Source organism: Sarcophilus harrisii, chromosome 1 (assembly GCF_902635505.1).
Source record: "Sarcophilus harrisii chromosome 1, mSarHar1.11, whole genome shotgun sequence".
In the NCBI taxonomy this organism is placed as follows: Eukaryota; Metazoa; Chordata; class Mammalia; order Dasyuromorphia; family Dasyuridae; genus Sarcophilus; species Sarcophilus harrisii.
The window spans coordinates 546370389-546395271 of record NC_045426.1 but is presented as its reverse complement, the minus strand read 5'-3'; the positions used below and the strand labels follow the sequence as shown (position 1 = coordinate 546395271).

The 24883-nt window shown below is 36.4% G+C and overlaps 1 protein-coding gene across 2 annotated transcripts in view; it reads left to right on the top strand.

The window, feature by feature from the left end:
- Positions 1–24883, top strand: part of JARID2 (jumonji and AT-rich interaction domain containing 2) — a 315080-nt gene that overhangs the window by 211023 nt on the left and 79174 nt on the right. For both annotated transcript variants that reach the window (XM_012541631.2, XM_031946823.1), the window contains one exon: positions 20321–20490. In XM_012541631.2, coding sequence (XP_012397085.1) covers positions 20321–20490 — 170 coding nt within the window. The remainder of the gene's footprint in view (positions 1–20320; positions 20491–24883) is intronic.

Below are 24883 nucleotides of genomic sequence, written 5' to 3'. Positions count from 1 at the left end.
ATCACTCCAGATTCAGAGCTCTACACAGGAGAGCATTTTACTCTTTATTGCTATCTTGGTATTCTTATCGTAAAACATTTTTAGATACAAAACTCTTTAGGGTTATCATCATCATCATCAAATTTTACCTTAGTTACCAGCCTTATGGATCAGATTAGTCCAGAAATTCCTCTAGTAAATGGTTTCGTAAAGAACTTTTGCCATATTCCCTATTTCTGTTCTCATTTCCCCCCAATAAAATCTTTTTTGGGGGGTGGACTGGTAATGGCAACAACATTTTTGACTATTAATCAACTCTTAGAAAGGGAAATCTTTCATGAGTAATTGGGCTCCTCAAACTGAAATGAATTGTGTGGGCGTTTCTCTTATTCCTCCCAAATCTACCAATTTCAATTCCAGTCCTGAAATAGTCATCAACAGTAAACACACTTGGCTTTGGGAGTGAGACACAGAATGGGCACATGAAGGATTCCTTCTAAGGAAGGAATGACCCTATTTGCTATCCTGGTCTGAAGTCTCTACTGCCATCTATTGACTTTTGTTGGTCCCTGCATGGACTTCAGAGGAGATGGTAGTTAACTGTAAGTTCTCATTTCTCCTTGGCCTCTCCTCGTCCCTCCCCTCCCGCCCCCCAATGCAATTTAATAAAACGAGCTCTTTGTATGCTAGTGAAATCATTGTCTCTGAGCCAGAGAATCAGGAGAATGAGTCAGGTGAATGAGTTTTCCTGTAACTTGGTTGAAATAGAAGTGTAATAACTGTTGCCTTGGCTGACTAGACATTAGAAAAGGGAGTTAGACCCAGCACATGACCAAGTTGCAGATTTTTACCTGAAAAATTTCTATCAGAGTTATGCTTTTAATTGTTATTTCATTGATGAAAGATGGTTTTTCAGTCTCTAGCAATCATTTATTAAGTCCCTACTATGTCCCAGACATTGTGCTAAGCACTTGGGATACATTACCCTATATATATGTAGTTCCTTTCTTGTTCTCTTGATCCCCAAAAGACAGGAAATGGAATGCAAAGTCACCCCAGGATTAAGGAAGATGAAGATTCTATCAGTATTGGTACCCTCTTATATTGGAATTGTGTAACTATGGGTAGGACAAAATATGAGGTGCTGAGTGTGGAGCCATTATTAGTTACCCTTACTAGTATTATCAGTGCTTGGGTTATGATGAAATAAAAAGCCAATTTGTTTAGCATTTTAAACTAGCTGTTGCTTAGATTATTACTAACTCTTTTTGAAGTGGTTTCCATCTTCCAGTCTTTGTCCTCACTTAGTCATCTTTCACATTGCTGTTACAATAGGAGATAAAGGCTATACCCATTATAGAGGAGAACTCTCAGATAAGGGAACTCCCTCTCCCTGCACAATCTAGCATCTTCTTTGCATTTTATATCAATTATCTAGATCAGGGACTTAACCCAGGGTCACGTGGCCAGGATGTATTTTGAGGCAGACCTAGAATTTTAAGTCTTCCTGACTCTTCCATGCTGTCAAAATAATTTTCCCCAAAGTATCTGTCTGAACACATTGTTCTTCCTTCTCAGTAGATTCATTGGCTCTATATTACTTCTAGGTTAAAATCCAGACTTGTTGGTGGGGCATTTCAATCCTTTCCTAGTCTGATTCTATCTCATCTTTCCAGCCTTCTTGTAATCTGCTTCTTTATGCTGTTTTTGTTCATACTGTGTCCTTACTGTTCCTTTAACTCAGTACTTGCTTTGCTTCATTTTCACAAACTTTGTTCTTTCCCAAATCTCCTGAAAGATGCCTTTCCTCCTCATATCTCTGCACTGTTTAGAATCGCTCATTTCCTTCAAGTTCATCTGTCTTCCACAGAATTAACAGAATTAACAAAAAACATATGATCATCTCAATAAATGCAGAAAAAGCATTTGATAAAATCCAACACCCATTCCTAATAAAAACACTTGAGAGGATAGGAATAAATGGACTTTTTCTTAAAATAGTTAGGATCATATATTTAAAACCATCAGTAAGCATTATATGTAATGGAGAAAAACTGGAACCTTTTCCAGTAAGATTAGGAGTGAAACAAGGTTGCCCACTATCACCATAATTATGCACTTTTGTATTAGAAATGCTAACCTCCACAATAAGAGTTGAGAAAGAGATTAAAGGAATTAGAATAGGTAATGAGAAAACGAAATTATCACTCTTTGTAGATGATATGATGGTATACTTAGAGAACCCTAGAGATTCTACTAAAAAACTATTAGAAATAATTCACAACTTTAGCAAAGTTGCAGGATACAAAATAAATCCACATAAATCCTCAACATTTTTATACATCACTAACAAAATCCAACAGCAAGAGATACAAAGAGAAATTCCATTCAAAATAACCCAAAATTTCCTAGCTTCCTCCATCCTCCCCTCCTTTAAAGTTTTCCTTCTGTTCATTACCTCCAATTTAATCTCCTTCCATGCTTCCTTTTTCTTTCTCTGCTCCCTTGTTCTACATTCTCCCTTTCCCCCTTCTCTGTCTCTGTTTCTCTTTCTTTGTCTTTCTCTTGCACATGAATGTGCCTTTTTCAAATAATTTTTTCATGTTACCTTCCCCATTAGACTGAGCTCCTCCTTGACACCAAGGACTGTTTTTTATTTTTTCGCTGGTAGCTCCAGCATGTAGCATATAGGGTATGACACAGAAGGACTGACTGATTCAGATAATTCCATATACACTCCATTCCCTCAGTAGAAGCCAAGCTTCTCTAGAGAGCATCTAGATTTTTCTTGTTTTCTAATTCCAGTACATTAACAATATGTATTAAACACACCAGTTACTTATAAGTATTGCATTGTTTTGTAGTTAAGGGCAATTAACATTAGGGCAATGTACTTAGATAATTTCTTCCTACCTTGAAACCTAAAAATGCATGTCAAAAAATCTTTTGACTAGTTACTGACTTTTAATGTATTTTATAGCATGCTATAATTTTATGTTAACTCTGAGGTGTCCTTGTGACCCAGGTTATTCTTACCCCATTTAATTTCCTCTTTTGGCCTCGTTATCCCTGCTTAAGACTTGCCAGCTATTGAGTATCATTGTTGAGAATAGCTCTCATGGTTCCTCACTCTTTGCTGGGAGCTGGGTCAGCAAAAGAAGGGGTCATACTGCCCTGGTGAAGCCAGATTTCACAGCTTTTCATGGCTAGTAAACAAGAATAGGCAGTATTCCCATATAATGGAACAAAAGTCCTCTGCCATTGTTTCAGAGAGGGTTAATAATGGTTCCCCTCACACCTCACATTTGTCTTTGTAAAGACCAGGTTTTTATGTGAGCTGATTGCTTTCAAGGGCTTCAATTTTCTGTGCATTTGGTGAAATTTTGATGTTTATTTTCTTCAATGATTTGAATATTATGGTTTGTACATGTCACTGAACAAAACAGACTATGTATATGTACTGCTTGGGGAAAGAATCTCTACTGACACATTAGGTTGTTTTTAGTTATCCCAGGAATCATCAAAAAAAAACTAACTCCTTCCCATATTGAAAAAAAAATATTAAATTTTTTTTTTTTTTTTAAATTTTGGAACCTTTGAGGAGAGGCACATATAATGTAGAAAAATTACCTAGTAAATCAACCTTAAGAAGTTGAGAACAAAATTTAAAGATCAAATACAATCACAAGTCAGTAATTTGTATTATTCTAGAAAATACTGGAGAATGTGACTTATTTAGGGCTATACTTTGGTCTCTCTTGTTTTAGGATTCTTTATTTTTCTCTCTCTCCCCCTAATGTCTAAATTAATGCCATTTACAAAACAAAAATCCTTGGAGTTAGAAAGCGATTTCCCCTCTTGGTGCTTAAGCACACTCAATGGCCGTTGGTTCCCTGTGATCTCATATGATCTTACAGTTTCTTAAAATTGGAGAATGTATACTCCTATAAGCAATATTCTTCATTGGGAAAATTGTTACAGAATCTTATTTGGGAAGTAATAATAGTTAACATTGACAAAGTGCTTATTATGTGTGACATGTTGAATGCTTTTCAATTATCTTTTAATTTGATCCTTGCAACAACCGAGGAAGGTTAAGTTTTCTTATTATTCCTTATTCCTGGATGTAGAAATTGAGACAAGATCACATGGTTGGTACATGTCTGCAGTTGGATTTGAATTTAGGACTTACTCTATTCCCAGTGCCCTATCTAGTGTGACACTTGGCTGCCCCAGTACCAACAAGTCATTCAGGCTGGCCAATCTCATTATTCCTGGTGGCAGTCAGTTCCATTTTTTGCTTCTGAGAAAATATATATATATATATATATATATATATATTTTAATATATTGAGTTTCCTTGATGCCTCTCAGCGGCTTCTGCTCTTCTTCCTATTTCTGTAAACTGGGGTCACACAGAGCAAGTCCACTTATTTTAAGTTTTTCAGGCTGAAGATCTTTTGTTCTTTGAGCTCCCTGGCATAGTGGATAGAGACATGTACATCCTGGCAGAAAGACCATTTTTCCCCGGTGCCCCTCAGACAGTTGACTGTGTTACTATAGGCAAGGCTCTTAAGTTCTTCCAGCCACAGTGTCTTAAAATGGTGGATAACAATAGCCTTCCTCACCTGTCTTCTTAGGAAGATTAAAAGAGATGATGAAGGTAAAGTTGTAGGCAAACCCGCCCTAAAAGCATTATGTAAATTCTGGTTTTTATTCTTAATGTTCTGGTGGGACCTGGTCTTCTTCTGGACTAATGTCTTCTCAATGGCCTTGCCTTCTTGAATATTTATGTTTTACTTGTCAGTTTATCCTTTCTAAAATTTGTTGTTCAGAATAGAATTTACATTAAATATTGTTTTCTTATAACCATCCTGGTGTTCTAATTGTTTAGGCCTACACCATAGACCTCTCAACTTCAATTCTTCATGAAATTTGATCTGTGTTCATCAGGGTCTTTCAAATTATTAGCAAATATTAATATGTCATTATGAAAAGGGCCGATAATGGATTCTCAGGATCAGTCTGCTAGTGGTGAACCTCCCTCTAAAATGACATTGATCTGTACCATCCTCTCCTTTTTATGTCGTTTTTGCTAAAGCAGTTTTGAATTTCTTTACCTTTTACCATTATCTTGCCCTAAAGGATAACATGAGAAACTCTTCAAATGCTTTGATGAAATTCAAGTTTACTTTGTCTACAGTCTAGTGGTGACCTACCTGGCTACCATATTTTAGTGCTTCTGTGCATTCATTGAGATGGATATTCCCTCGGGCGCATGCCAAATGGAACCCATCTGCTTATACTGCCCATACTCTTACAAGTCTAATAACCCTGTCAAAAAAGAAAATGAGATTAGGCTTTCAAGGTCTAATATGAAGAAGGGAGAGGAATAGACTGTTTTCTGATGACCAACTCCAATGCCATTTACCTTAAAGCACACTGATCTCGGATTGTTTCTGTGATTCTATTCGGGAGGTTTACTATATGGATGGTAAAAGCTTGATAAGAGCAATTCAACTCTAAATCAGGTATCACTATCCCCTAAGGAAATTCATATTTCTCCTCTGTGCTGTGTTGTGCTGTTTTCTGTTCTGAATTGAAAATGGATAGTACTTTTTTTAAAAAATAGTTTTGAAACTATATATACTCCAAATGATCTGATGAGTGTCTTTAATATCTGGGAAGTTTTCTACTTGTATAAATAATATTGAATTCACTACAAGTAATTCATTTGCACTTTGTTGTTGTTGTTGTTGTATCAAAATATAGACTTTGGATTTTGATAGAAGCTTAATTGTGGGAAATTGTCAGATGTTTCATCCATGTAATTGTGACATTATTAGTATTTTTTAGTGTTTAGGCACCTTTGAGGTGATGTCTATTGTCTCTGTCTCTCTTAAGTTCAAGAATATTAGAACTCACATTTTCTTTCTTTTTTTTTGGGGGGGTGCTGTCATTTCAATTTGGGAAGCTTTTTTCCTATGTAAGGAGCGCCTCTTCTTTGCTGCATCCTCTTACTAAATAACTTACATCATGCACACATAAACCAACTCTTATTCTTTTGAGAAGTTGCCAGATTTGTAGTGTGTCTGTTTGGTGGTGGAATAGAGTGGGTAATTATTTTGGGGATGGAAACACAGGAAATTTTTTTGAATAGGCCTTTCAGTAACTTGGCAAACCTACAGAGCTTGCTCCCTTACCCGTACAAAGAGTGCAGCCATGCTGGTCATTCTCCGTTTGCCAGACACAAAGTGTCCTGTTTTTGAATGAACAGAACCTCCCCTCCCACCCATTCTGCTGCCTTTGTTTAGAATTGGTATGTAATCTAAATAATTGGATTTACCAGCTTAAGTTTTTAATATTGGAAAATTAAGTTAATAAAACGGTACTTTGGAGCACACACCTCTTGACAGGGAACAGCTGTTTATGGTGTTGATTTTTCCTTTCCCGATTACCATCCCTCCATCCTCACTCCTGAAACAAAACCTAACAACTGTTTTTATAAACTTCTTTCAAGGATTGTAAACTAGAAAATCCTGGATAGAAATGGAATTTAATTAACCTAGAAATTGTTATTGTGCTGTATTTAGTGCTACCCTGGAGATTAAGTACATAGATATTAATAAGCTGGTTAACTCTATACTCCCGATAACCTGGGAGGAAATTTCAGAGAACCAGTGCCATCCCCGGGTATCTCCTGATGGCAGCTTGCCCAGGAAGCTTCTAAGTGCCAGTGATTTCAAAAGCAAAACAATGAACAATTTGGCACAAGTTCTATCAGTGGGGATTGGTGAACTCTATTTACATAACAACTTTTTGCCATTTGCTTATTGAATTCAACAAAGTGCTCATTTCCCCCTTTTTTGTCTTTATTCTTTTCATATGGTTGTTAACAATGGCATGATGCCACTGCTCTGATAAACTGTCAGGGAAGATATTTTTCATTTTCAGGTAGCAAAGGACAAATGGTAAAACAAATGGTAGTCCCCTGCAGCTTTAATAACACTTTTAGAGGTCATTGCTACAGCGATGATGGATCTGGGAGACAGTAATGCCTGTTCACCAAGATCTTAGGGTGGGTTGGAAAAGAGAAGAATTAGGAAACAGGAGAGACAATTGTTTTGAATTCTGGTTTGAAGTAGAACAGTCATGCTACCAGAGTTGGCAGAATTACATTCTGAAATACTTAGATTTTGCAGGGGAAGGAAGTTCCCAAATAGTGATACACTGTTTCATATGTATTATCCATATTTTGAAAACAAGATCTCTAAAGTACTTTCACACCTATTATCTTATATTTTAGTATAATACCACTTTAGAGCAAAGCCAGGCATTAAATTTTTTTCAGTTTATGGATGAAAAACCATAGCATAAATATTTAACTTCCCACATATTGGTTTTCATGCCATCTCTAATCAATTGCTTTTTCATCTAATCTATTATTTCTCAATCATCTTTAAATGGACAGTTCTCATATGATGCTTATAAAATAAGGAAAGGGAAAAAAAAGGATTTGAAGGAGAGAGTATTTATATTAAATGGTCAGTTAGGTAACTGGGTGAATAAATGGTCAGCTAGGTGACACAGTGAATAGAGCACTAGGCCTGGAGTTCAAATTTGTTCAAACAAATCAAATCTGTTGTACCCAGAAGCTTCCAGTCAGATTCTGGGTAAGCTCAGTTTTCTCATTTGTAAAATGATTGGAGAGGGAAAATGGCAAACCACTCCCATGTCCTTGCTAAGAAAATTTCCAAAAGGGTCACTGAGTTGGGCACAACTGAAGTGATCAAACATCAAAGTTTATATGAAAATGCATTATATATAATATATTTGTAATAATATAATATATATATATATATATATAATATATTATACAATAATATAATAATTATTTATATATATATAAAATGTTGAATAGCCCTATCATTGAACAATGACTTTTGATTATCAGCCTGCTAGCCTTGGTAGGAGTTATAATGTAGGAAGAAAGGAACTAGATTTGAAGTCAGGAGTCTTGGTTATTAACTTTACCAGTTGTGTGACCTTGAACAAATCATTTTGTCACTTCAGTCTCTCAATTTCAATTTCTTATTTGACATGAGTGATCCCAGCAGAGGACTGCCCAGTACGATGTGACTCCATCAGAGAAGGTGCTGTGTTTTATGAGCAAATCAGAATTAAGTACTCAGAAGAGTTGCACAAAGTTAGAGATGCTACCCCAGATGTTTATAGGGACCGTGTGCTACCCTTGGCAGAACATTCTAAGTTCATGTTGATCTGATCAGCCACAGCCGGACACACTGTAACTTGACTCTTAACATAGTGATACCATTTTGGATCCTTTTTCAGAAGGAAGGACAACAATCAACCAATAATTTTAAATATAAGAATATAAATACATATCTGTGTGTTGTTGATATCTTTGATCCCTGTCCTATTAGATCTTTTCTTGCTGAGGCAATTGGGATTAAGTGACTTGCCCAGGGTCACACAACTAGAAAGTTTTAAGTGCCTGAGGCCACATTTGAACTTAGGTCCTCCTGACTTCAGGGCTTGGGGTGCTATCCACTGTGCTACCTAGCTGCCCCTACATAATTTTTTTAAGCTAGTGCATATATAATCTATGGTCACCTTTATCCATTGGTTGGTTATCTGATTTCCTCAAAACCACAAATCCAAAAAAAATATTGTTCTCCTCCCCACACTCCTTTTCATGTCAAGAATGTTATCCATTTGGAGTTTATTTTGTAAAACACACTTTATACCTATCTTTTATTCTTCTATTAACTGAATTTCCCTATGTCTCTTATAAATTGCCCATCTAGAATGATCCTGTTTGACAAAGAATAAAAAAGGAAAATTATATGCAGTTTAGCAAAACTGACATATCTATAGTTCCCTAATTTTCCAAAGATGGAATGGAGGAGGTATTGCTCCTAGCTATTCTTTAAGTTGAAAGTTGATTGTTACAATTTCTTCAGTATTCAGTTTTATTATTAGAAATATTATTTATATTATATATAAATATAATTTATAATATATTATACAGTATAATATATTATTATAGTATAATAATTATTTTATTACTTTGTTCTATTTATGTGCTGGTAATCAGTATCGATTGAGTTCTGCTTGTTTATATATATTCATATGTCTTCTCATGTTTTGCTGTATTCCTCATTTATTGTTATAGTACAATAATTGTGCATTATATATTCATGCACCACAACTTTTTCAGCCATTGATGTTTGGTACATTATTTTAATAATATAACAGAAGACTGTTATAAATATTTCAGTGTAAATGGGATTGGTGTAAGACCTTTTTGCCAAATTACTTTCTAGTTTTCCTACAGATCTTGTCAAATATGGAGTTATTTCCACAAGTATTTTGGATTCTTTACTGAACATTGGGTTACTGTTGCAGAGTACCTTTCTGTTTTCACTATATAGCCTTGTCTTCTGATTTATTTTTATAATTTTTAATCAGAACAAAATAGTATTATAATTACTGCATACTAACATCTCCTACTATCTTCCACCATTATTTTTATTTACTCCATTATTTGTCTTGAGATTGTTAGACCTCAGTTCTTTGAAATGAATTTTGTTATTATTTAATTGAAATTTTATTGTTGTAGCATTAAATCTTTAAACTACATTTAGCATTGTGAGTACTGACCTTTCCATGTATTTCAGTTTTCCTTTACATAGAATGATATTTAGACAAATATTTTACACATTTTTTGTTGTATTTTTCTACTTCTTTCTGTTGGCATTTCATTCCCTCTCAGGGGAATACTCAAAAAGTCTTTTTTCTGATTTTTTTCTGATGTAGATCTGGTCTTGACCAATGTCCAAGATAGTAAGCCTTATGTTGTTTTATGTTGTTTATGTTGTTTTCAGTCTAGTTTTCTTAACTTTTTTCTTTAAAAAATGTCCACTACACCCAGACTCACAAAACTAACTCATATATTGAACTTGAAATTCAATAAAATTCACAGATGTTTTTCATGTGGATTTTTTATTTTTTAAAATAAATTTTTATTGCCATGTTCTTTTTGTTATTATAATTATTAAGTATTCTTTGTCTTCTTGCTTTCTGAGAGCCATCTTATATAACAGATATAGTGTTTTTATAGAGAGAAAATAATTACAACAGATTGTTGCATCCAAAGTCTGAAAATATATGCAATGTGCAATATTTGTTATCCTCCCACCTCTTAGAAGGATGGTTTAGGAATGGTCTTTTGTATATCTTCATTTGAGTCCTGCTTGGTTTTTAAAATCTTTTCATTTACTTTTGATTTTTTGATATGTAGTTGTTTTCCACTTGCATAATTGCCATTACTATGTACGTTGTTTTCTTGTGTCTACTTATTTCATTCTGCATCAGATCCACACATTTCTGTATTCGTCAGACATATCATTTCTTAAAACACAATATTTCATTTCATTCATGTATGAACTGGTGGATATCTATTTGGTTTTCAATAATTAATCATTAAAAATTTTCTGCTATCAATATTTTGAAATTTGTGGAATTTTATTCTTAATGATAGCATCCTTGGAATATTAAGTTCGTAATGGAACTGTGGCTTAAAGGATATGGACACCATTTTATTTACAGAATTCCATATTGCATTCCAAAATGATTGTAACATTTCATTGTTCCATCAACAGTGTATTGGTATATTTGCCAATCCCTCCAACAGTAAGTGTTGTTATTTTGGGAGTCATATCTGCAAAGTTGTAAAATTTCCAGCTTCATTTAATTTACTTTCCTCTTATTAGGAATATTCTTCCAGATGGTTGTGGACACTTTGTAGTTCTTTAGAGAAATGTTTTTTCCTATACTTTAGTCCCACTTATCTATTGGGGAACAGCTATAGTCTCAACTTTGAGATTTATTTATTATCCCTTCTCCTATGCTTCCAGTCAAATAATAAGTATCAATATTGAAAATAAATAGATCAATTCAGAGCCTTCTACCCTTGAAAGATTTTTTCAAAGGGACCAATGAACCTATGCCTTTATAGTTCATTATATAAGTTAGGAAGATCTAGTTACCATGATTTGCTTGGATCCAGAAATTCCAATTTGATAAAATGTAGATATCATGTCTTACTCAGAATACACTTATAATTGACCAAAGTATTGGTTAGAAAACAATGCAGTCAGTCACTTTGCCAGTATTTAGAGATTGGATGTAGTCAGAGCCTTTAGTCAGAACATAATGATGATAACAGCTCTGGCTTTGTGGTTAGTTGATAGGAACTCTGTGCTCAAGTTTAGACTTAAACCTCTCACTTTTTGACGTGGAAGATGAAAACTAACACACACTAACACTCCCTCTCCCTCTCCCTCTCCCTCTCCCTCTCCCTCTCCCTCTCCCTCTCCCTCTTTGCCTTGGGAATAACTACTCTTTTTGAATGCTTGAGTGTACTACCAGGACATTTAACCAGTTCAGTTAAGTTCACAAACTGGCCCCATTCTGCAGGAAATTCTATTAGTTGGTTTTCCTTCCTCTTTCTGATTTGTACTTTCCCCCTTTCCCTTTTGAATTCTTTTCTTTCCTCCCCCTCCTCCTCCCCCTGCCCCCCCCCCCCCCCCCAACATCACTGTCAGCGAATCCTCAAGAAATTAGAACAGGGCAGGAATCATTTAATTCATCATCAAGTTCATCACTGGTGGATCACAATGCAGTGATATCAAATGACAGTGTCTGGACTACATACTGCATCTATTTTACCTTTCTTCTGTTTGCCTAAGGGCTTGTGTTCAATCTACAGAGAACCATGAAGCCTTTCCTGATGCATTCAATTACGTGTTATCCTTTTCCTTCTCTAGGCTACATCTTGGGCCCTCCTGCCTTAGCTCTGCTGGTAGTTATTTTTATTTTGTATTTTCATACATTTTTTTTGCATCTCTTCTTTGGAGAGATGGTGTTATGTTCTTTCTTTGTATCCTTAGCACTTGCCAAGATGAGTTTTCCTGACTGTAGGTTTCACAAAGATGCTGGAGTCAAAAGTATAGTTTCCACCCATCTCACCCAAGTGTCTTCAGCATTTGCTTTGTTTTGCTTAAGCCTCAGTTTCTTCTTCTGCAACATGCAAGTCCTGGAGTAGGTAGCCTTTGGGATCTCTTCCAGCTTAAGATCCAGGATTCTAGGCACATTCTATTTCCAGGAAGTCTTCTTGAGCTGTGCTCATTGGTTATACATAAATGTGTCAGATAATGTGGTTTTCCAACAACTTAAGATCTGCATGTCCATTGGGGCACTGGAGACTGTCCTTTGGTATTATTGTTGCCCAGAAAATGGCTTCTGCTTGGAGATTACCATTCAGTTTACACTTCTGATCTGTATACAGTGAAATGATTAATGTGTTTAATTGCATGACACATAAATGAAAGCATTTTAGTTATTTTGCCTAGGAGTGTGCTGGGGCAAAGGAAAAGGGCAGTGAAACAATTGAATTGAGGATAGAGATTTTATTGAGATATAGTATGCAATGAGCTCTGGCTAAAAGCACTAAATTTTTAGAGTTATTAAAACATGCTTTCTTCCTGTGTTTTCAGTTCTTATAACTCAGTCTGTATCAGTGATCAAACAGGCAGTTTCAATGAATAAATAAATTTTAAAAAGCATTAAGTATTTAGCCTGTGAAATTCACTGTTTTGAACTCTGGTGAAAAGTGATTGGGGGGAGGCAGAGACATATAAAAAAGCCTCAACCAGTTCCTAATGTCCAGGAGCTCATGGTTGAATAGCAGAAGATAATCCATAGATTTTAGCTATAAGTCAGATGATAAGGATCCACTAATTTTGTGGATTTTGGCAAAATTGGCCAAAAAAAAAAAATTATACCTCTTTCATATCATTGCACAAAGTCATATTTCTTTTTGATGTTAAACTTTTTAAAATTGCCAAGGATTTTGGGGGTATGAACTCACTTCTTCACCAGTCATGGCTAATGAGAACTAGAACATCTGCAAAGGCATTTAGTATAATTGGGTCAGCTATGTGGAGTGGTGGCTAAGAGGGCTAGCCCTTGGAACTCAGTAGTATCTGTTCAAATCTGGCTTCAGTTACTCACTAGCTGTGTGAAAATGAATTGGAGAAGGAAATGGAACCTCATGTGGGGTCATGAAGTTATTACCCTACCCCCTCCATAGTCTCATAGAAATAGCCCAGTTTTGGATCACTTAATATGGGGTATTATATGACTATATAATTTAATGAGTATTGGGCACTAAGTAACCACATAATGGAATCCTTGGAATTCTTGATGTGCATCTCAAGTTAGAAGAAAAAATGTCCCTAAAAATCCCAAAACTTCACAAATGGCATGAACTATCCATTAGTTTAATTACTTTCAGTGTCATCCTTTTAACTGATATTTGTCATGTTTTGCTAGCATAAATGGTAGCTGTCTGGGTAGAACTTCATGTTATCATTTGTTGTCACCAGCAGGATATTCCTCATCAGGTGGCCAGCCCTCTGATGATGAGCTCTCTGAAGTTAGCTCACCTGCCCTTCACCTCACAGTTGTCTTGGGCTATGATTTATAACATATCCAGCTTAGCTTAGGATCCATTAGAGCATGATTTCTAATAGCATAATCTTCCAAACTTCACACTTTGGCAAGGCTTCTGAGTATGTCCTTAATGGGAGATTTTCTTGTCTTAACTTCTATGAAATGTGTTCTACTCTACCTTCAATTGTTTTCCTTCTCCATGAATGTTAATGAAACCGAGGTCCTTAAAAATTATTATAGAATTACAGAACTTTTGAGTCAGAGATCATCCTGTTCAATACATAATGGAATTATGAAATCTTTATCTCTGTGACACACCTTCCAAATGGCCATCTACTTCTCACAAATCCTTACTTAGCAGGATTTCACTCTTTTATGAAGTAGCCCAAGATATTTTTGTATATCTCTATGATTACTTTTACTACATTGGTGGAAAGATTCTAGTTCTAGTCTTGCTTTGTTGTCCTAAAGAAATAAATAAAACTCATTTTGTATGAATCCTCCTGTAGCACCCACCCTGTGGACTAATAACAGAAGAGAGAATATGGGAATCTGCACATATACTCTGCAGTGATGTCATTCATGAATGAATGAAACAAACATTTAGTAAGCATCTGGCTGCCCTTGACAGAAAAGTATAATGGCCTCTTGTCTCAAGAAATGCTTACATTCAGATAGAGGGTGTTGTGTGTATGTATCTTATCTCTATGCATTTTTTTTTTAGCTATAAGTGAGTTAGAAAGGGGCCATTTTCCTTAAAGGGCCATATAACAATGCATCTTTAATGTCTACTTTGTCTACTGCCAAGGATTTTGGTAGCAAGAACCTTCTTTTCATTGTTTTGACTACTGTGAGTGTAGAGAAGGCCAAGGCATTCTTCTGTAAGAATTGATTGCCTACATGCTGGATATGGGTCTGGCCTGGAAATCAGACCTCTGTTCTAGAGGCAGTAATCTCCCTGTGGCTCTAAAGGTTTCTGTCCTTGAGGTTGAGGGCAAAGTATAGTCAAGATGGTGGCAGTGATTTGACATAGTTCTGCCTCCCAGCACTTCTGTTCTAGATGCTTTTGTGTTTGAGCTAACTGGCTTTCTTGCCCCCTCATCATTTGTTGGGAGTGACCCACCCCTTTTTTCGTAGAAATTTCTTCTCTGTTGGTGAGTTGAACTTGACCCATGGCTGGTAATTTGGAATGCTGGTGCTGCCATTCCTGGACCTCCTAGGTTTGCCTGCCCACTAGTGGCCACTGATGTCTTTGGTGGATACCCCCACGGATGACACCGGCCCCAGTTTGGAAGGAAGGCTGGCAGTAGGGACCACGGTTCCCATGACTTTGTAGGTGTGAGTAGAGGTAATGAGGTTTCCTATATGGATGTGGACTTGCCTCCTATCCTCCTTCCTTTTCCCTCCCTCTCTACTCCTCTCCACTTGAAGTGACTTGCCTTGGCCTTGACTTACCTAGAACTTGATTTTTGTGCGTAGGGGATTATTTGATATGGAAAGTATGCTCTTACTCATATTTTTAATGGTACCGCTTAATCCAGAATTTACAAACTGTGCTGAACCCCATGCTGTGGTCACACTGGCACCTCATAGAAGTCCTAGGAAGATAGGCCAGGGCCATTAAATGTTGTCACATGGTACAAGTTGGAGAAGTGGTTATGTCATCATATTCTTAGTTTGTCTCCTGATCCCAGGATGATCATCTGCTTGGTTGCTTCTCTTTCTCTCCTACAATTTTGGCATTCTGAAGAATGGACCTCACTGACTTGCCTTGGCATTTGGTTGAACCCTACCTTTCTTTTTTCCAGTAATTGTCAGCTCCAGTAATTTCTTTTTTTTTTTTTTTTAATTTATTTTTTATTTTATTTTATTTTATTTTTTTATTTAATAGCCTTTTATTTACAGGATATATGCATGGGTAACTTTACAGCATTAACAATTGCCAAACCTCTTGTTCCAATTTTTCACCTCTTACCCCCCCACCCTCTCCCCTAGATGGCAGGATGACCAGTAGATGTTAAATATATTAAAATATAAATTAGATACACAATAAGTATACATGACCAAAACGTTATTTTGCTGTACAAAAAGAATCAGACTCTGAAATATTGTACAATTAGCTTGTGAAGGAAATCAAAAATGCAGGTGTGCATAAATATAGGGATTGGGAATTCAATGTAATGGTTTTTAGTCATCTCCCAGAGTTCTTTTTCTGGGTATAGCTAGTTCAGTTCATTACTGCTCCATTAGAAATGATTTGGTTGATCTCGTTGCTGAGGATGGCCTGATCCATCAGAACTGGTCATCATCTAGTATTGTTGTTGAAGTATATAATGATCTCCTGGTCCTGCTCATTTCACTCAGCATCAGTTCATGTAAGTCTCTCCAGGCCTTTCTGAAATTATCCTGTTGGTCATTTCTTACAGAACAATAATATTCCATAATATTCATATACCACAATTTATTCAGCCATTTTCCAATTGATGGACATCCATTCAGTTTCCAGTTTCTAGCCACTACAAAAAGGGCTGCCACAAACATTCGTGCACATACAGGTCCCTTTCCCTTCTTTATAATCTCTTTGGGATATAGGCCCAGTAGTAACACTGCTGGATCAAAGGGTATGCACAGTTTGATAACTTTTTGAGCATAGTTCCAAACTACTCTCCAAAATGGTTGGATTCGTTCACAACTCCACCAACAATACATCAATGTCCCAGTTTTCCTGCATCCCCTCCAACAATCACCATTCCAGTAATTTCTACAAATATTAGCACTTTGTTGCTGGAAGTGGCGAAATCAGGAAAACAGGGTATGAGTTCAAGTTTGGTAAACATGATGCCATTTGTGCCTCCATTTCATTTGGAAATATGAACATATATTAGACCAAGCATAAGGCATTTTTCTGCAGGCTTCCTTATACAGTTGAGACTGGTTCTTTAATCACTCCATTATGTACCTAGTCATTACTAGGTAGCTATAAATCCACCATACCATCCTATCATCTAGACCTTATCTATGTTGTCTACAAAGATGGAGTGGAGGCAGTGATGAGGTTTGCTGTGAATCTGGGCAGACTGAATCTTTCACATCCCCGATCTAGTAACCATATTAAAGAATAAGATTAAAAGGTCAAAAAAGGTTAGTCTGTTTTGACTTATGGATGAACCCATGCTGTTTATAGTAATCACTACTTTTCTTTATGAGTGTTCTGAAACCTTTATAAATTGTTCCCAGAGTTTTGTCAGGAAATGAAATCAGGTTTCTAATTCTGTAGTTTGAAAAATTCACCATCTACCCTATACCCTTAAAAAAAATTAGGACATTTGTGTCAGAAGGGATGTTGAGCCTTGCTTCTCCGGGGAGGATGGATGAGGAGCTTCCACAGCTGTAGGGGGATGGATTAGAATTTTTATTTCCTCTTTATTGATAGCTTCTGTTGTACCTGCCCCACCCTAGTGCAGTCCTTCCTCTTGATGGCTCCTTAAATGATGCTCGAGAACTCTCTTCTCTATCCCAACTTTTCTCTTGGCAGTGTACAACATCCTTTATTATTCATGTCTTATAATGAAGTGTAGCATGGGACTTTTGAGGTCATCTGTTTTTATTCCTTAAGGATCACAGGGCTCAGAAGCCAACCTCCTGACCCATCCTTGTATGGATGCTATAGATCCTCCAGCTTCTTTCAATGGGGAGGCTAGGCTTGCTTTTTGGTATGCCCAGCTCTGGGGCCCTCTCCTCAGCTGGGAGGCCATTATCTTCCATGGAGGTTTCTGGCTGATTTGCTTGCCCCTAGTCAACACTTGATCTTAGTTTAAGTTTCCATCGCCCTACTACATGGGTTGTCCAGCATGAGGTGCCTTTTTCTTTAAACAGGAGGAGGAGGAGTAGTTTAGAGTGTAAACTATCTTATGGTATCCCACTCTGTCATCTGCTCTTCATCTGTGTTTGTGTGTTTGTTTTTCATTATGGCTGCACAGGCATCTCATAATGTGTGGCATTTGTTGTTGCTGACTTTTCAAAAAGCAATAAACACATAGCATCCTGTTCACATGCAGACAGTATTTTTGTGAAATTCCTGCACTGTTCCGAGATTATAAATCATAGTCTTTAGCCTCTCTAAATCCTGATGTAAAGGAAATAAAATTGGCACATACCTTTTCTTTTCAGTAAAAGGTGAAGAGTATGTTATTTTTAAAGGATGAAAGCAAACCTCCCCTCCCTTCTCCCATCCTGTAAGGCATTGCTGGGACCAGGAAACAGGATGTAGATTGGCTCCCTTGACTTGGTTCTTAAGTCAAAATATACCTACTGTGTACATAAATAAAATGGTGCTTTTTGATTTGACCTGGCTTTTGAAACTAGGGAGTTATTTTGACAACTTTCCCTATCCACTTGCAGTAGCCCATGTTTTAGAAATCTTCCTTTAGTAGTAAGAATCTTCTTTAAGGATTCAGGCAAATTCTGTGTTTGTATCTACTTTTGCAGCTACTATTTGTTAAGCTAGGAGACAAAGACAAAAATGAAACATTCTGTAGCATGAAGTGAAAATGTGAATATGTGTGTCTCTGTGTGTATACACGCATATATATTTGTGTTCAGTCCTGTGTTTTTACTGATGTGTTTTACTATTTCCTTCAACTCATTTTATAAATGAGTAAACTAAAGGAAAAGGGTGAAATGACTTGCTTATTGTCACATAGTGTCAGTTATGTATCTGAGTTTGGATTTGAACTCAGATCCTTCTGACTATCCAGTGCTCTGTCCAGTGTGCCGCCTAGCACTGCACACCTAGGTACAGCGCGTTGAGCATATGTTCTTTTTTCCCCACCCCCACATCCATTTACACATTCATGGTCACCCATTTCTGTGGATATGATAATGGGTAGCTTAAATCCAAATTTGGGGTTATGTAACATATATGTATTCATCATTCATCCATCTATCCATGTATACCTATATAGTCAACCTAGTTTATATGACAAGGGAAGGAACAGAAATGGAAAGATAGGATAGTGAAGTCACTAAGAAAGAAGCATTGACAGACCTTGTTTTTGAATGCCAGAGGAGCTCTGAGTTTTTTCAGTGCTCTATGCATGTAAAAATAGGAGTCAGGGAGGGTACTTGGTATAAGATATGTTTGGCTTTATCCCATCAAATTTGAGGTGATACTGAAGCATTCACATAGTCAGAATTTGGTAATGTTGATTGAGACATCAGGAGTCAGGCTTGAGTTTGGGACTTTTGAAGCAATTCTGTTTAGAGAGGAAATGGTTGAAAAACCTTATAGCAAGAATGGAGAATTGAATAGGTTTGATTAAGAGAAGACCTAAGATAAGAGGCTTGTTAAATTTCCCTGCGTAAGGCTTAAGGAAAGTCAGAAAGATCTGAGACGCTAGCTATATGACTGAGAAAGTCATTTAATCACTTTACCTCTGTTTCCTTATTTGTAAAATGAGAGATAGAGAAGAAGTGGCATACCCCTCTTATGTCTCTGCCAAGAAAACTCATAATGTGTTCATGAAGAGCTGAATGTAATTGAAAACGAATAAACAAAACCACCAAAGAAAGTTTTGAGGAAAATCCAGATGGCCTAGGGTGAACAAGCAGTAGACTTGTCACAGAGTCCTGAGTTTCAGTCTTCCCTCAGACATTTATTCAGATGGACTTGGACAAATCACATAACCCTCTGTTACCCCACCTCCAAAATAATAACAGCACCTATCTCCCAGGATTGTTGTGAGGATCAAATGAGATACTATTTGTAAAGGGCTTGCATGGTATATAGTAGGAGCTTAATAAGTGCTTCCTTTCTTCTTTTCCTATGCCATCATGAAAATCGAGCAAAGCTATCTTTCCACAAGGAAAAGTGTTGCTAACGATATAAACTTCTACAGAGAGAGGTCAAAGAGAATGAGGACCCAGTAGAGATAATTGCATCTGGTGATGAGGAAGGAGGCTATTTGCTGACATTTGAGAGTGCATTTTTGAATAAAGTGCTTGAGGAGAGAACCAGAAAGTAGAGACTTGGTTGTCACTGCTGGGGTGGTCTCCCCAGGAATTTTGTGTAGGGATTATAAATTGTGTAGATAGATAACTTTGCTGAACGCCTATAATTTGAGCTTTTATTTCAAACTGGAAGATTAGATGAAAGTGTTAAGTAAATGAGAGATGCTTACAATGCTTTTATCACAGAAATGAAGTGATATATTCTTATCAAGTGAGATAATAGTATGAAAACATGCTTTGAAGAGCCAAGAACTATGTGACTAGGAGGTTCTTACCGCTAAACATACTTTCTTGCCATAATTATTGCATTTTCCATTGAAAGTAAAAAAAAAAAAAAATTACCCAATTTGAAAATAATAATCCTTATTTGTTAGGCCTCATAGCAATGTGATATCCTCAGATATGTGAATACACTGACATACAGACACTTTACATCAATTCACTCTCAAGAAATTTTCTTTTTAGGTTATATGTATAGATTTTTTTTTTTTTTAACATATTTCCATATGAATCAGGTTGGAGGAGAAAAATCAGAACAAAAAGGGGAAAAAGAAGGAAAAAAAGTGAAAATAGTGTTTGTACACATTTTCTATCAGATATAATCATGGATGACATTAAGTAAAGTTATTAAACTTTCAGAATGTAGGCAGAGAACTGGACCTATTTGTGCTTAAGTCCCTTAAATAGAAGAAGCTGAAAGGGGTTCTGCCCTTTATTACTGAAGTTGTTGTTATTGTTGTGTGTGTGTGTTTTTAAGATTTACTCAGTATCTGTATACTCTTTGTCTCCACAGGCCCAGGCTTCAAGCACAAAGGAAGTTTGCCCAGTCCCAGCCGAACAGCCCCAGCACAACTCCCGTCAAAATAGTGGAGCCGTTACTGCCCCCTCCAGTTACTCAAATTTCTGACCTCTCTAAAAGGAAGCCTAAGACAGAAGATTTCCTTACATTTCTCTGCCTTCGAGGTAGGCCTTGGGACCAGACTCTTTGGAGGGAGCAGTTTATTGGAGAGTATAAGAGCCCATTGGAAATAATTCCTCCATTCTTAGACAGATCTTCTCTTTCCTCTAGCCTAGATTTACTGATGAGGTAGAAGTAGAATGAATCCTTTTGAAAAGATGGTTAGGAATAGGTAAGGGGACAAGCCATTTATGAAATTATGTTATGTGCTAGGCACTGCACAAAAGGGCTTTATTGAATATACACTCATTTAATTGGCTTAAGACATTTCTTCTCACTTCTTTACCCAGTACTTGCCTTTCCTCTTGTTAGTGAAACTCAGCCATTGTGTGCTCTGTTTGTGTCCTCTGTAACGTTGTTCAGCTCTGTAGTTTCATAGTGTTATTGATGAAGTCTAATCAGAATTTTTGTAAAGTCACAATTCTCTGCACTAATGTAGTTTGGCTAATTGCTTAAGGGATATATTTACTGGATGATTAATGTTAGTCCATTAGGGTCTATCAATCAGTATGTCTGGGCTGATCATCAGAAGAACTGAGTTTGAATCCTGCCCTCCTATTACAGTGGGAAAGTTGTCTAATTTCTCAGAGCCTCAGTTTCCTGTGAAATGAGAGGATAGAGCTTAGATGAAACTCTTTTTATCTCTAAATATTCTGATCATATGAGTTCCTAAACCCTTCCTGCATTAAAGTGCCTTCACTTGGTTGATAATTACTTTCTTCTTCCTCCCAAGTTCAATGCCAGCCTCAGACACCGACTAGCTCTGTGACTGTGGACAAGGCACTGAACACATGTGCAAAACAAACTGGAGAAGGAAATGGCAAACCCCTCCAGTATCTTTGTCAGGATAAAAGAGAGAAAGGGGGAGGGGGGAGAAAAAGTAGGGAAAGGGAGAGGGAAAGAGAGAGACATGGAGGTGGGGAGAGAGAATAAGATTTGTAGGAAAAGAGAGGAAAGGATAAGGAAAGGATTATTGTTCTCTAAACACATGCCACTGAGCAATGGCATAAGAGAAAGTTGGCAATGTGTAGCAATATGTTTCTTCAGTGCTTCCTACTTGGTCATAGAAGTGATTTAGAGAGATTATGAAACCCACTGTCCTTCACCTTCATTTTACAGAATCTCTGTCTGTTTCTTTATATTTGTGTTTTCTTTTTCCAGTTGGGTTCAACTCTTATGACCTTTTTGGAATTTTCTTAGCAGTGTACTGCCTAGCTGCCCTTTCCAGTATTTTATTTTTCATTAATTCACTAAGACATAATGAGAATTGATTTTTAGAGCCAGACACCTGAATTCAAGACTTTTGTTATAATTAAATGTATAGCCATAAGCAAGCCATGTAATCTTTTAAAGTCTTAGCAGAATAAGTTACAGAACTGAAAATTTGGACAGTTTTTATAGGGGGAGTTTCTTGAAGTAATGAAATTATACATCTGGCCCCCACAAGAGCGAAACAAAATAAGAGTAACTTCAGCATGTATTAAAGTTGTAGACTTTGAAAGAAAAAAAAATTCTGTGAGCTTTTGTAGGATTAGAATCTGATAGTTTAGTTATCGACAGAAGGCCCTTAAAAATAATTGACATTGCAGGGGTGGGGAGTCTCTGGAAGAAATAAAAAGAGGCTTCGAAATTGATAGGTGATGTTTGAAGGTCATACTTTGAACTCTACTAGTGCGATAGAGTTATAAAAATTCTCAAAATTTTGAAATTCCAATTATTAATGATTATTATGATTATTTTGAAAGAGAAATGAGTAGATAGTGAGATCTTTTATATCCTTTTACAAAGAAGATGACAAATATGTATTTTCCCTGCTTATCTCTGTTGATTTTGCTTTATGGCAGAGATTTTCTTGAGGTTTATTTCTCAGGAGACCTTTATTGGAAACATTGCCAGATTGCAAACTTGGTTGTTCTACGTCATCAGGTAAAAGAGAGTCATCCTACTTCATAAGAAGAGAACCTTCTCTAGACATGAGTAGCCTCTGTTTCTGGAACCCTTATTTTTCGTTCTCTGCATCAATTCCAGAAAGATGCAGTGGGTTAACTTTAAGCTTTCAATCTTGAGGCAGTGTAGAAAAAGTCAGTACTTATGTTTAATTTGTAATTGTCTTACTGTCCAGTCTTAGAAAAGAAGTCAGCTTTTCTTACAGCTTACTTTCCCTAGTATTTAACTAAGATATAAGAATAATTATTTTGTTGTTATTTTTTCAAGGAACAATGAGAATGAGTTTGAAGCTCTGGGAAAATGTGTCTGCAAACACTGCTTCCTTTTCTCCTTACCAGCCCTGCTAACCTGGATAGATGTCAGTGCATTGGCCTTGTTTGATTCTAGCAAGAAGTGTGTTACCAAACAGTCTCTTGTTAGATACTTCGTTTTGCTTGCACATCAGGGAGTCCCAGACATTCTTTTACTTCTGATCCTTGCTTCAGTTTTAGAAAGACTGATTTAGAGGATGCTACTTGAGGGCTACAAAGAGTAAAATGGAAGCCTTCCTGCACTGGTAAAAGAATGCAGCCCCTTCAGTCACTGACCCTTGGTGACTTCAATAGAAAAAGCATTTTTTGTTTGGGAAGTCCACCTTCCCCAAGCATTTTTTAAATAGCTTAATCATTGATAAGAAAGAAGTGCTTTGGTGTAAGTCAGTTGAATAAAGGAATTAAAAGAAGGACAGGAAAAAATTCCATTTTAGGTTATACGTAGAAAATTATAAAAACTATGAAGAAGGTAGACTTAAGGGAGTGTTTTAGGCTGAGTGGTATATATTTGTGGTTCAAAGTTCAGAGTTATCCAAGAAAAATTTTGTCTTCCAAATAATATTAGCTGAAGTCCTAAGATGTAGTTAAATGTGGCACTTTCAGCTGCACATAAAGGTACATACCTACCTACTATCTGGCATTTAAGAGGCCAAATGTTTTACAACATTTTAAAGGACAGTCGACTAAACTTGGCCAGGTTCTTTTCCTTCTCACTCTAATATTTTGACCTAGATTTTCTAATGGAAGGGGGGGTAGTGGTGCAAGCATATAGAGATATACCTGATGTTTGCAATGTTTTTACCTCTTAAGTAGCTACTTTGCCTAAGCTCATTTGTTCTTTGCCAAAAACATAATTAGTATCTTTCAATGGTGCATATGGAGAGGACATGTCATTATTTTATAGTAGTACACATATCCTTATCATTGTTATATTTCCTGGCATCAGAATGAAATTATTCTTAATAGCTTCTATCATCTGTATTCTAGACTGGTTTTCAATTATTTACAGATTAAGAAAAAAAAGGATTAAAGCTTATCACTGCAGATCCCTGATAACTAGAATTTCTTATTTCTGTGGAACCCTGCTGATTTATGAAATCTAAATAGAACTTTCTCTTCATTTAAAAAAAATATTTTTTCCTAATTATATGTAAAGAGAATTTGTAAACATTAACTTTAAAAAATTGAGTTCTATATTTTCTCTTTCCCTCTCCCCACAACATAAATCTATATTAGTCATGTTGTGAGAGCAGAAAAAGACCAAAAGAGGAAAAGATTAGCAGAGTGAACATTCTATCTTTCTATATGTATTCAGCGCGAATTTATATTCAGCTTGCATAGTTCTTTCCTTGGATATGGATAGCTTTTTCCATCCAGTATGTGTTCTTTGGAATTGCCTTGGATCATTGCAGAGCTGAGAAGAACTAAATGTCCTAGTTGATCACAGCACAATGCACAACATTCTCCTGGTTCTGCTTACTTCACTCAGCATCAGTTCATGTAAGTCTTGTCTAGGTCTTTCTGAAAATTAGCTGTTTGTTATTTCTTTTTAGCAAAATACTATTCCAGTACATTCATGTACCACAACTTGTTCTTGAATTGATGGGCATCCCCCTCAATTTCTAATTTTTTGCCACTTCAAAAAGAACTGCTCAAATATTTAAATACATATAGGTACTTTCTCTTAATTTTGTGCCCATTTTGGCTTACAAATCTAGTAGCTGGTTCAAAGGGTATATACACAATTTTACTGCTCTTTGGATTTCTCTTCATTCTTAAGAATTTTTTCCTATCTAAAATGTCAGATCTTTTGGTTTTGATTTTGTTGTGGAGATTTCCACAGATTCTTGAATGCTCTTTCAGTGGTGGGCAAACAATGGCAGTATTTTTATCAGACTGGAAGGATTTCATGGATGGGGCTTGTGGATATGCCATCTGAGGAATAGCAGATGAGAGCAATTAGTTGGTTGACTTTGGGTGAGCATTAAATTATGAAGTTGTTGAAGGATTGCTGTCTTTGTCATTGGGATGGATTTATTCATTCTGATGGAATGCAGAACCTGAATTATTGAGGGAAAACAGTAAATATTTTGAAATTATATATCCATCAATAGCAGTATGTATTGTTTGTGCCATTTTT